This window comes from Mycothermus thermophilus (genome assembly GCF_041956435.1).
Source record: "Mycothermus thermophilus strain CBS 625.91 unplaced genomic scaffold VTJ04scaffold_2, whole genome shotgun sequence".
Lineage (NCBI taxonomy): Eukaryota > Fungi > Ascomycota > Sordariomycetes > Sordariales > Chaetomiaceae > Mycothermus > Mycothermus thermophilus.
Window position 1 is genome coordinate 2,638,305 of NW_027191428.1, and position 12,019 is coordinate 2,650,323.

Genomic DNA, 12,019 nt, shown 5'->3' on the forward strand with positions numbered 1-12,019 from the left:
CCCTCTCTCACTTACACCATTTGACCGTCCCTGCCTGGAAACCTCAGCTATGGTCAGCCAGAGGCCACCGTTGACTGCCTGCGGACGGCTCGGGGCACTTTTCGCCCAACGGCAGCACACCATCCAGTATGGCAGGCCATTGTGTCTCAGGAGCCCCGTGTTTCGCCGGTCAGTCAGCACCGAGGCCGGCAATGGAACTGCCGCCGTCGTGGACGACACCAGGAGCTCTTCCCACCGCTCCCTTCTGACCCTCGCCATTGAGACCTCATGTGACGACACATGCGTCGCTATCCTCGAGAAACGCGGCGCTGCTGCCCGTCTGCTCCACAACGACAAGGCCACCTCCGATCTCCGCCGGTTCCGTGGCGTCGAGCCCCGATGGGCAACCGTCGGCCACACGGCGACGCTGGCGTCGCTGGTCGACAAGGCCCTGAGAGCGCTCCCGAGGATTGACGGTAACAAGGGAACGTCCGCTGGAGGCGTCATCGCCCTCGGCCCGGACGACCTCCGCCGCAGGCCCGACTTCGTCAGCGTCACCGGCGGGCCGGGGATGCGGTCCTCGCTCTCCGTCGGGCTCAACACGGCCAAAGGCCTGGCTGTGGCGTGGCAGGTGCCACTGGTGATTGTCCACCACATGAAGGCTCATGCGCTGACGCCGCGGCTGGTACATGCCACGGGGCTGCCATGGCCGGACGAGGACGATCCTCAACAACAAGACCCAACAGCAGCCGCTCGTCCAGCCTTTCCCTTCCTCACCCTCCTCGTCTCGGGAGGCCACACGCAGCTCGTCCTCTCCCGCTCCGTCTCCTCCCATACCATCCTCGCCGACGCACGCAACGTCGCCATCGGCGACATGCTCGACAAGTGCGCGCGCGCCATCCTACCCGAGGACGTCCTCGAACGGGCCGACAGCGTCATGTACGGCCGGGAACTGGAACGTTTCGCCTTCCCAGACCTCTCCTCTTCCTCCTCCCAATCCCATAATAACTCAAACCCCTACGACTACCACCCGCCCATCTCCCGCGCCCAGGAAATCCAACCTTACCAATCCCCAACCCACGCCTGGGTCCTCAAACCTCCAATCTACAACACCCGCGCGCTCGTGTTCGACTTCTCCGGCTTCGGCGGCGACGTCCGCGCCATCGCCACCCGTTCTGAGCCGTTTCACAACCTCCCTCCGCTCACCCTCCCCGAGCGCCGCGAGCTGGCGCGTGAAACCATGCGCCTCGCCTTCGAACACCTCTGCGGGCGCGTCATTCTCGCCCTCCAAGCCATGAAAAGGGGAGAACTTAGCCCGTACCCGGACCTTCCCGCCTCCCAAGAGTTGGAAGCCATCCAACTCCCCCAAACGCTGGTCATCTCGGGAGGCGTCGCGGCCAACAAGTTTTTGATGCACGTCTTCCAAGAGATGCTCCAGGCGAGGGGGTACGGCTGGATGGAGGTGGTGACACCGCCTGCAGAGCTGTGTACGGATAACGCGGCCATGGTGGCGTGGGCTGGGATGGAGATGTTTGAGTCGGGCGAGATGGAGACGAGGGGCCCCAAGGTGGCGCTGGATGCGTTACCGAGGGCGAAGTGGCCTTTGGGAGAAGGGTTGGAGGAAGAAGAAGAAGGAGTTCCAAGTGAGGATAGGTGAAGTAGCCCGTGAAGTAATTTTCGTAGGGGTGACGTCTGTATATCGAAGCATATAGCCGGGGAACTCATCAGTACAGGTCAAGCTCATCGAGGGGAGAAGATGCTCGGAGGTCGAAGAAGGAGAGGCGGTCGATACCCTGACTCTTCCAACTTTTGGTGTACGTGTATAAACTTGTACCATAGTGTAGCAGCAACAACAACAAACTCCCAATCTGGTGGCAGAATTGTACCTCATGAGCCTGACCTACGCGGCTCTCTGGACCGCGGCACTGGGACACATAGTGTGCTAAAGTGTTGACCTGTTAACCCACTAGACCATCATCGCTCATGATACTCGGCATAAATCATCATAACACATGTCATTCATACAGGCAGATGGAAAAATAAGAAACGCATCGCGCCAATGTCGTTCATTCACCATGGGTGATCTATCAAGTGGACCTTTCCCTGCCCTACCAACCAAAAGCAATACCGTATATCCCTTTCCCGTTGATTGAGCAAGCCCTCCTCCCCAACCCCAACCCCAACCCCAGCTTCGCCATTTAGTCCTCCGAAAAGTCGCTCGTGACGTTGCTGAACTCTCCCTTCTCCAGCTTGGTCTTCCAAAACACGGGATTCGTGTCCGTAAACCCATGCTTAACCCACCGGCCCTCCGTCTTGATGTGATACAGATTGATAAAGCCACCTGAGTACGCATCCCTGTGCGTCGCGGCCAAGATGCTGCGGCTGCCCAGATCCAGCGCCTCCTCGACGGACAAATCCCACCGGTACTCGGCGTCGAGCACGCCGTAGGCAAACGTCTGGCCGGACCCGACGCAAAACAGATCGCCCGCCAGCCGGGTGCCGTCCGAGTCGATGTAGTAGAGCGCCGGCCCTTCCTCCTTGGTCACGCCCGCGCACATGGTCCCCATGGACAGCCCCATGCCCTTGTAAGCATACACGAGGTTTGCCAGGATCTTGGACGCGGCGGCGACGCTGATGCGGCGCTTGTGGCGCAGCTCGTGCAGGCGGCACTGCATGCCCAGCCAGGCCAGCCAGTACTGGCAGTCGGCGGCGCCACCGGCCATGGTGCCGAGCAGCTCCGAGTTGATCTCGATGACCTTCTTCACGGTTTGCGAGGCAATCCAATTGCCCGCCGTCGCGCGGGAGTCGGTGGCCACGATGATGCCCTCGCGGAAGCGGAAGGCGAGGGTTGTCGTGCCGTGGGCGATCTTGATGGGGCAAGACGGGTTGGAGCGGTCGTCGGTTGCGGCGCGGAGCCAGGCCGAAGGCTGGAAGGGAAGGGCGGGGTTCAGTAAGAATAAACATGTCTATGGGGTGGATTGGATGAAGCTTACATGGGCGACTGGCGGCATGGCAAACTTGAGAGACAAGCTCGGGGTCATCTCGAGAAGGTCCTGCTGCTCCTCCTCCGAGAAGGCCTCAGTCTCTTGGTACGCCGGGCGGCTGTATCGTGCGACGAGGGCATCCATGTTGTTGGAGATGGGATGTGTCGATGCTTCAAGTGAAACAGAGAGTCGATAGCGTCGGAGGGATGGGAATCGGCGGTCGAATGGTGTGGGGTATAATTTCGAGAGGTCCCAAATCGAGGTATCGCCGGAGATGGGACGTCCGTTGGGTGGTGGTGGTGGTGGATGATGCTGGAGTGCGGCTGCTCTTGGAGTTAGAGCTTCCCAGGCAGCTCTGGCGTAACGCGGCCGTGCCACAACCAAGCTGGACCCACTCAAGGTCTTGGCACAGGCAGGAACCTGATGAGCTGGGATACGGCACTACAAGCCTCTGGGAGCGTTGCTCTGGAAGACAAATGTCACCACCACAACAACATATCACCAACTCTAAGAGGGATGGGTTTGACAGGTCTTATAAATTGACGCTTGGTCTTTTATTTTGCTCCTTTTTCCCTACCTTAACCCCCAGTAACTCCATAGCCGAAACCAGCGCCATCACCCGTAGATAACAACCCAAACCTGGTCCCTTCAACCGAAGTAAAGGTATCAAAAACAAGGCAACAATTCTGGAGGTTAGGGCTGGCCTGGTTGGACCCCAGACCCAAATCATCGGCCAAATTGGCGACATGCCCTCTGCCTTGCCCCTCCTGTAGAACCAACTCAATGCACCGGCCGCCAAAGCAGTGTCTCCATCGTTGGCCATGTCCATCATCTGGCTCCTCTCCCCTCGAAGAAAACATGGCCCGACAGGCCGAGATCTTCCGCCTCCTCCATCCCCATGGCTGGCGGCCTGCCTCAGAGACAGAAGGTGAAAAAAGAGAAAAGACAAGACGAAAAGCAAGCCCCGGTAGAAATTCAATGCCCCGAAAACACCCCAACCAATGCATGTTTCTTTCCCTGATGAGACCTCCCTTCCCTCAATAACCGAAGATGAATGACCAGAAACAAACAAGACTCTGACAAACATGCCCGCGTAACCATACAAAACGGCTCTTCGTCGTCGTCGTCTCAGCAACAAAACCGCCCATGCACAAAGGATGGTGGTAGTTGTAGTTGATGTGCCCGTCCGTACGCAAGCGCTCGCCGTAAAACAAGATGACCCTAGAGTCGGTATTTCCCGCGTGAAAGCCATGAACTCTCTCCGTCGCCTTCTCTCCGTCCACCCCCAATACTGTTGTGCTGAGGTATTATCGTACAGAGGGGACTGAAACGCTCGTCGAAATCAACGCCGAAACAGACGATTAACGTCGTATAGAAGACTCCTGGAAAGGCGAAAAAAAACAGCCAATTGGTTAACACGAAGTCAAAGCCAAACGGAAAGAGAAAATAGAATGGAATCAGCTCCTCCAGCCGACGTTCCAGACGACATGGACAATATCCCGGGCCGTATTTACCGTTTTGAGAAATTGGCCCATGAGGCCACCGTTCGAGGGAGCCTTTGTAGGGGCCGTGGTAAGGGTCGGTTCCTCGACTGGGCGGAAGATCCCTGACGTTGTCCTGCGCATGCCGCCCAATCCTCCTGACAGACTTGCACTCGATGTCGTCCGCCGCAATCCTCCTCCGCCGGTGCTGCCGCCCATATCGTTGTTCTGCAGCTTGGCTGAAAACCCAGCAGGCGAGATGTCGATCTTTTCCACATCTTGGTCGTCATCATCATCCTCGTCACCGGCGAAGAATAGTTTGCTCGGTTTCTTAGTGGGCCGCAATGTCTCCTGGGAGGAAGATGGCGATAGGACGGGTGACCGGACGGGCGAAAGAACAGGGCTCTTAAGACCACCGCTGGAGCTGTGCTTGATCCCTGATTCGGAAACGTCGGACGTCTCATCATCATCCTCGGGCTTCAGCGTCGTGGATGGGAGCATGGCAATGGTCTTGCTCTCGCCCTTCTTGTCTTTGCTCTTCTTCTTCTTGGGCGCCGGCCGCTTCTTGATGAGTTTCGGGACTTTCATCACGATGCCCCCATCGTCCGAGTCACTGTCATAGTGGTAGCGGTCCATCTCCAGGTCGTCATCGTCTTCATCGTCATCCCGCACATCGACAGCGATGCATTGAGCAACCTGCTCGTTGAAGTGGATGTGTTTGCGGCCGCTGTTCGGGGACGCGATTCCCGAGGACCGGGTCGAGGGATAGCGGCTTGAGCCATCACGAGACGCGAAGGGAAATGTCATGTAGTCATTGGTGTCCACGTTGGCTCTCCTGCCTATCCTCCTCCTGCCTCCTTCTTGCTGCGCTTGGACGGCAGCGGCGGCCTGCTTAACAAGGGATGATGTCGACAGGGACCTCTGCAGCATGATTTCCGACATGCTCCGCTTCTTGAGGATGGGCTTCTTGGCGAACGAATTCGATTTTGACATCCGGGTGCTGTTGGAAGTGCTTGACGTGTGATCTGTACTGGTAGTGCCTGTCTGCAATGGCCCGTAGAGCCAGGTGACGTCGCAATCTTTGAGCCTAGGTGCTGTCAGCGACTGTCCATTATTGCTCAAGAACTAAAAACTTACCAGTTCAGTGCCTCAGCAGGGACTGTGCTGAGCTTGTTCTTGTTCTTCATCCACGTCCTCCACGAAGCGTTCTCAAGTCGCGCAGCATTGTTGAAGTCTCCACGCCTCGACACAATCAGCTTCCAGGACGACCAAATATCCTCCTCACGCCAATCGTGCGAGAGGTAGTCGACGTGCCGAGATGGTTGCGGGCGCAAGGCACTATCGTCCTCAGCCCTGTCCTGCAAGACGGGGCTGCCAGGCCGCGCTATTGTGCCGGCATTGTCTTCCTGGTCGCTTGTCCCATCCTCCGAGTTGGCATATTGCGGGCTGGACGGCGGTTCCTGGGTACCAGGATGTGAGTAGAGAGTATCGTTTTCTGGAAGCTGTGCGTCTTCTGACGCAGATGACTCGTCAGAGTCTGAAGTGAAGGAAGAGCTGGTCGCCGAGTTAGACTGCTCTGACGCAGAGCTCGAATCGGTGCGCTCGGGTTTCGGAGACCTCAGCGAAGATGAGACTGACGGTGACGACAGAGAAGGTTGGTTCAGTAAGTCCGAAAGTCGAGAAGTCGATGACGAGGAACGGAGTCCATTGCTCTTGACTCCAAACCTCGGTTGTGAATAGGAGCGCCGCAACGCCGGGGCGAAGCAGCTTTCCTCCTCGGAAGTGAGAACCACGGCCATTTTTGCCAACTAAAGTTCCTCCGCGATTTCCGCGACGGCCGTTAGGTCCGCAATGTCTGTGATTTCCGCGACTGACGCAGTGTTCGCAATCAATGAATGGACCACGTTCAGGTCAACCTTGAGTCTTTGCTGAGTGGAGGGCTGAACAGAATTGGTCATGCGAACGTTGCGCAAGGACGGTGGAAAAGTTTGATGGGGGGCCAAAAGCACCGAAATCTCTTCTTTGCCGTGGATGAGGGTATCGCGACGGTGCCTATCTGTGGCGAGGTCGTGCTGTCCGTGTGACTTGAAGTCGCTTTGCGGGCGATCTGCGGGATACAGGGTTAGAGTTGCCGTGTGCGCAGAGTCATTGACACCGTAAAGAGCGCGACGGAAGGTGAGGCCCAAGTCGGAGAGGAGAGCAGCCCGAGACTCGGCAGAGCCGGTCTCGTAGAGGAAGGAAACTGGACAACGACAACGATAGAGGCCGTATGGAAGGAGTGGGAAACAGTGGTTGGTCCAGTTGTGATGGCTGTGGGTGTGGGTGTTGAGAAGAAGAATGGCGCAGAGGGCCGGTGTGCGGGTAAGTGCCCCGGCTCTTCGGAGCCTTGGCGTCTCGTGCAAGTGAGCGGGTGCGGGTCTGACCCCTGTTGGTCTTTTTCTTTGTGCCAGAAACGTGGGATGAGGTGATGGCGGGGGGTGGGAAAGGGGGGTGGGTGTTGTTTGACCTGCTCAAAGGGTGTGTAAAAGTTGGGGGTCCGTGGATTGGGGTCGAGCTGCCGCTCGCTGGTCCAGATCGAGTTATCGATCTTGGAGCAGATCAAGCGACAGATAGACGGGGAGAATTGTGTTCTCGATCCGCCGACGACCACAGGAGGACGTTTGCCAACAGTATGGAAACGCCCTGGTTGGCATGATCGACGGATGCCGAGAACGTGCAACGCTGTGTGGAGTGCAGCAATGAAAGCGATAGGCCGCAGGCGACTTCTCGCTCACAGGGCAGCTCCGAGATGTCTTTCAAATCCCGATGGTGTTTCTTGGTGATGGGAAATGAGAGAGGAGTTGATGGGAAAGAATGAATGAACGGAATGGGGCCGACGAAACTCAATTGCTGTTGGGAGACGATCGCGCAGTCAAAGAGAGAACCAGCAAACGAGAAAGCAACTTACATTCCAGGCTTGTATCTCCCACTCTGGATATCGCAGATATCGTGGCAAGGTAGAATCGAAGTCGAGGTTCGGGTTGTGAAGAGCTGAGGGCGATAATGAGAAGTGTTGTTTGGTGTCGGGAAAAAAACAACGAGGACGGGAATGGTTGATGGATTGATCGGTTTTCTATGTTGGAAATCCGACGCTGGAATTTTCCATGGGAGCTTTGACTCTGCCAGAGGCAGCAGTGACGAGAGTCGGTGGACGAGACTGTGTGTGTGTTGTGTTGTTGTTGTTGTGATCGGATGAAAGTGGTGGTTATGGCGTCAGCTATGGTCTAAAGTTTTGATGGGCCCGAAATGTCGTCAAGTTGTGGGGATGGGTTCCAGGTTTGTGGTTGTTGTTGTTGGGATGGACGACGAGAGTCCGCCGTTGAAGGCGGATATGAGGCGCTGTCTCGAAGCGTCCGCCAGAAAGCAGCAGGACTCGAAAGACACGGGCAAGTTTGCAGACTCGAGGGCTGCAGAAAAGGCCATATGCTGCCGCAGGATTTTGGTTTCGTTGTGGTCGGTGCCGGTGAGCCAGAGCGAGCCAGTGCCGAGCAATCGGAAGCGGTCTGCCGTGAATGTAGACACAAAACCCGGTTCGGTCTAGCGGGACTACGGTTGCATGGAAGTGGGGGCTCTCCCACTCCCGGCAAGCCCACGCCCCAAGGTGTGGGCCGGCAAAGGAAACCGACACGGGGCAGGCAGAAGGGGAATGCAACCGGCCGCCGGCCTCAGCGAATTACCCCACACAAAAGAAGCGTGTGACCCAAGTGACCCAAGGGCAGACGGTTTGTTTGGCTGTTGTTTGGTTGACGCCATTTTTCCAAGCTCACTTTTTAGTCAAGCACAATTTTCCATTTTGATCCGGACACAGAGAGCCTTGCTTTTCAGCCTTCGCGAAAAACGCTGGATAATACCAGCAGCGTTGAGCATGATGATCTTGTGTGTTCACTTGACGGATCTCGATGGACATGAGGCAGCCGGCCACGGCCTTGGTCGAAGAAAAAAAAATAGAAAAAAAAAATTCAACCAGGGCTATAGCCGCGGCCGTCCACCATCGATGAGACCCGGCTAGTTACCCTCTTCGCTCCAGGGCTGATCGCACGGCCGCGCACAGGGCGCCGCTCCAGGTTTGACCGATGAAACATCGTTCCTTGGCCAAGCTTCTGGAACTCCCACACCCTTGGCCGCTTGCGACTCGAGTGCAACTCGACATGCACCTGACCACCAAACCCTTGGGAACCATAGCACAGATTGACAGCAGCACCAAAGGTTTTTATTGCGCACGATTGCAGGACCCAAGTCTCCCTGTTTAGGACCGGAAGAGGTACCCAAACGATGCTAGGCCCTTGACACGCCGTCTTCCATGGTCCTGTTCGACACAACGAGTCTTTTTTTTCTCTCCCTTTCTCAGATCATTCTGGTCCTGGCCAGAAAAAATGGATTTACGGCCCGAATCTCTGGCCAGCCCGCCACCGAGTTCCTTGCCCGTGCCTGAGAGACTGGCACCTTAGAAAGAGGCAATCCCTGCGTGCTCTCGCCTCCCAGACACCATTTCCCCTCTCCCGCATCTGGGCTCGACCAGGCCCTAATCTTCAGGTTCGCTTGTGCGGATGGGCGTCACTGGGACAGCCTGGTCCCAGACATTCGAGATTTCGCCAAACGTAAGAGGTGTTGCTGCCAAGTTAGATATTTGGTTGTCCATGTACTCGCTCAACAGGATGCGAACAAAGCATTATGCGGCTGGTCAAAGACGCCAAAGACAAACTGGGAGTCGAGGCCTCGACTCGATAGCCGACCCGCCCCTCATCCCGAGTCTTCCCGTCCGACTTGGATTACCAACAATGGCTTATCCTTGATGGCGAACATGTCCTCGGCTCATCAATGCCTCAGCGTCGCTCCAGCACTCCGCACGCTTTGGGCTTGTACAAAGTATGTACTGGACAATGCCCCGCGGCAACCCATCACCAGCCTACCCCAGCATGCATCTAGAAACGCGGGGTGATGCAAACCATCCAACCGTCAAGTGACTTGGTGTCTTTCTTGAAGCCTCCAAGGCTTCGAAACGTCGAAGCGAGCTCAGCGTGGCGAAGTGGTCGGCTCAGCGTTGGAATGCCTTCTCAAGGCATGAGCTGACCTGGTCACGGGACACATTTCTTTTGACACACAAAACAGGGTTTCTCAACAGGCGCGTACCTAAAGCACTTACCGTCCATCCATAGGTCGGCCCCAGCAAAGTCTCTTGGGTCCGCGTTTTTGTTTCCGGACCTTGCGTCGCAGAGCTTCCATCTGATGACTGACGATGGGACTTACGACTCGCTGGTCCACAGGCCGGGTCGCACATCGTCGTCATACGTACGCCGCATCACGCAGCCCCCTGCGGCATGACGTGCGATTCTGGATGCATCTTTGCTTCCGCTTGCAGTCGCAGACGATCGCCTCAGCCAAAGATGACTCGAGCAACATCACCATCCGCCAATGTTTGTTCAACGGTGGCTGTACCTGAGGTATCTACGTCCGTCGATATCTTAGGTACGTACTCAATTACCCGCATCATCTCGGGCGATTCTCGTTCTCGCCAAATGCCGCCAACGGAGAACCTCCACTGGCCCGGGCCGACTTTCGATCTGTCGATCGGCCCCAAGGCAACGGCAGTAAAGCCGACCAGTTCATCAGCTGTATTATCCAAGTAATGGAAACTACTGTATACCTGTTGCATGTCATCACATGTCGCCCGGAGTTCCAGAACCGCAAGAAACGGCTACCGCCGCATTGTCACCGACACAATCCCTGGGAGGTTTGGCCTTGGTTCGTTGCACGTTCGTTGGCCCAAAGACGGGAGGGTAAATCTCTTCAATATCCTAACTTCTCTCAATTCGCGGCTAGGTCATCGTATCCCAGCCTCTTAGTTTTGGAGGCGTTGATTCGCGGGGTTGAGGCCCACGACGGGAGCCACTTACCTCAGCATCTCAGGTACTGGACCTCAGGTAGTTTCGCCGCGAGAACAGAATGCTCCTACCATCCAGTCCAGGCCCAGACCTCTTAGCATTGGCTGTCTAGACCTTGGAATTGCATAAGCACTCTACGTGCTTTGTCAACAAAAGGCCATCGACCGCACTAGTAGAAGCAACAGAGCATGCTATTCCTGGCTTTCAGGTTCTCTCAAGCTCACCCATCACTGTCACGGTTGCAGGTCCCCCTGCTTGGCTCCACACTACAACGACGGTCTTACATGGCCATGAATCACCGGCCTGAGAAGCAAACAAGCCAAGTTACCTACCTATCTTCGATCGAGTCCCAGAATCCATGGATGGAAGCTCAACCCACGTTTTCTCGCTGCTGTGTTCCCCTCGTCTGCTCGCCGTACGCCCATCCATACTTAGGTCGGTGCATCCACCTACCTCCCGAAGTTAGCCGCAGCCATCCTTGCGCTCAACTGATAACGTCGACGACCTGGAGCTCCGCTGGCCCCATCGTCCGGGCGCCTGTCCCGCTCACAACGGCCAATCCCCTCTTTTTCTCCCCTCCTCACCCTTACCAACTCGTATCAAAATCGGGGCACTTTTTGACATCGGCCCTGTCCGAACACGCAGGAAAAAAAATTACGGTGTCGAGACCGATGCATCGGGATCGGACTGCCCTGGTAAGTAGGCGAACAGGGCGAAACAGCGAGAGATAACAGAGGCGAAGTGCAAAAGGTAGTGGTGAACTGGTCTGCAGTTTGGATTCCGCTGAAGCCTCCGAAACCACCCCACCTTCCCTCAATGGCCTGAGTCGCAAACAAGTCACAACTACCTTACCTATGCGAGCTACTGATGCAGTACTGCTGGCGGCTCTTTTCTGCACTTGGCGCTCAGTAGCGGTAGTAGTGATCCGGTGTACCCCCCGGCTTGAGAAGGTGAGGCTTTCTCTGGGCAACCGACGTGGCGCAACGGTGAGCGCGGGAGGGCTTGGAGATGGAGGGCCGGGAGGGCTGAGATGGTGTCCCCCTCCTGGCCCCGATCTAGACACGCCATGCTGACCGAGGGTGCATCGGCCCTCCGTTTCATCCATCTCCATCGGACACCGGCGTGGGGCGGCCACCTCACGGCAGGGTACCGTACCTCGCTGAGGTTTATCTAGATGTGTGTCCGTACGTCGCCCATCGCGGATGATTGGGATCGACAAATCCTACCCGCTTGCTACCTACCTGTCATGTGCCATAGTGATCCCTCTCCCCGACCCAGGACCTCATCTGGTTCTAGTCCTTCTTGCTCCAAGGTGTTTGTTTTGCCGTGTGCTTACAACCCCCACATGTGCTACACTCACATGCGTAGCTGCTGTCAACGCAGCAACAGGTGCAAGGAATCTTCCGCGTCAACACCTCGCTCATAGTTCGCCTTTCCAGCCCACGTCATCCGATCAGCCCACCGCATCACCAAGCTATTTACTGTACCTCCTGGTCACTGTTGTCCTGTAGCACCACGAAGCACAACTTCACCGGCCGCAGGCCGGCTAGAATATGTTGCAGGAAACTACTTGACCGGCGAGTCGCGAGCTGTGTGATATGGCCATCCAGGCCCCGCAGCCTAGCCCAGGGGAAGACCGCCCGGGAAAGGTTTT

At 56.6% G+C, this 12,019-nt stretch overlaps 3 protein-coding genes across 3 annotated transcripts; 1 reads left to right on the forward strand and 2 right to left on the reverse strand.

Annotated features, from left to right (window-relative positions):
• Window positions 1–49: 49 nt before the first annotated feature.
• On the forward strand, window positions 50–1,636 carry VTJ04DRAFT_3124 (uncharacterized protein; the record flags this gene model as incomplete). Its single annotated transcript, XM_069360990.1, has 1 exon — window positions 50–1,636. The coding sequence occupies one exon, from the start codon at window positions 50–52 to the stop codon at window positions 1,634–1,636; it is 1,587 nt and encodes a 528-aa protein (XP_069221645.1).
• A 541-nt stretch (window positions 1,637–2,177) lies between these two features.
• On the reverse strand, window positions 2,178–3,107 carry VTJ04DRAFT_3125 (uncharacterized protein; the record flags this gene model as incomplete). The annotated part of the gene is made up of 2 exons (XM_069360991.1): window positions 2,178–2,906; window positions 2,973–3,107. 2 exons carry the CDS (start codon window positions 3,105–3,107, stop codon window positions 2,178–2,180), a joined length of 864 nt encoding a protein of 287 aa, XP_069221646.1.
• Window positions 3,108–4,420: 1,313 nt separating this feature from the next.
• Window positions 4,421–6,243, reverse strand: VTJ04DRAFT_3126 (uncharacterized protein; the record flags this gene model as incomplete). Its single annotated transcript, XM_069360992.1, has 2 exons — window positions 4,421–5,531; window positions 5,582–6,243. The coding sequence occupies 2 exons, from the start codon at window positions 6,241–6,243 to the stop codon at window positions 4,421–4,423; spliced, it is 1,773 nt and encodes a 590-aa protein (XP_069221647.1).
• Between the last annotated feature and the right edge of the window lie 5,776 nt (window positions 6,244–12,019).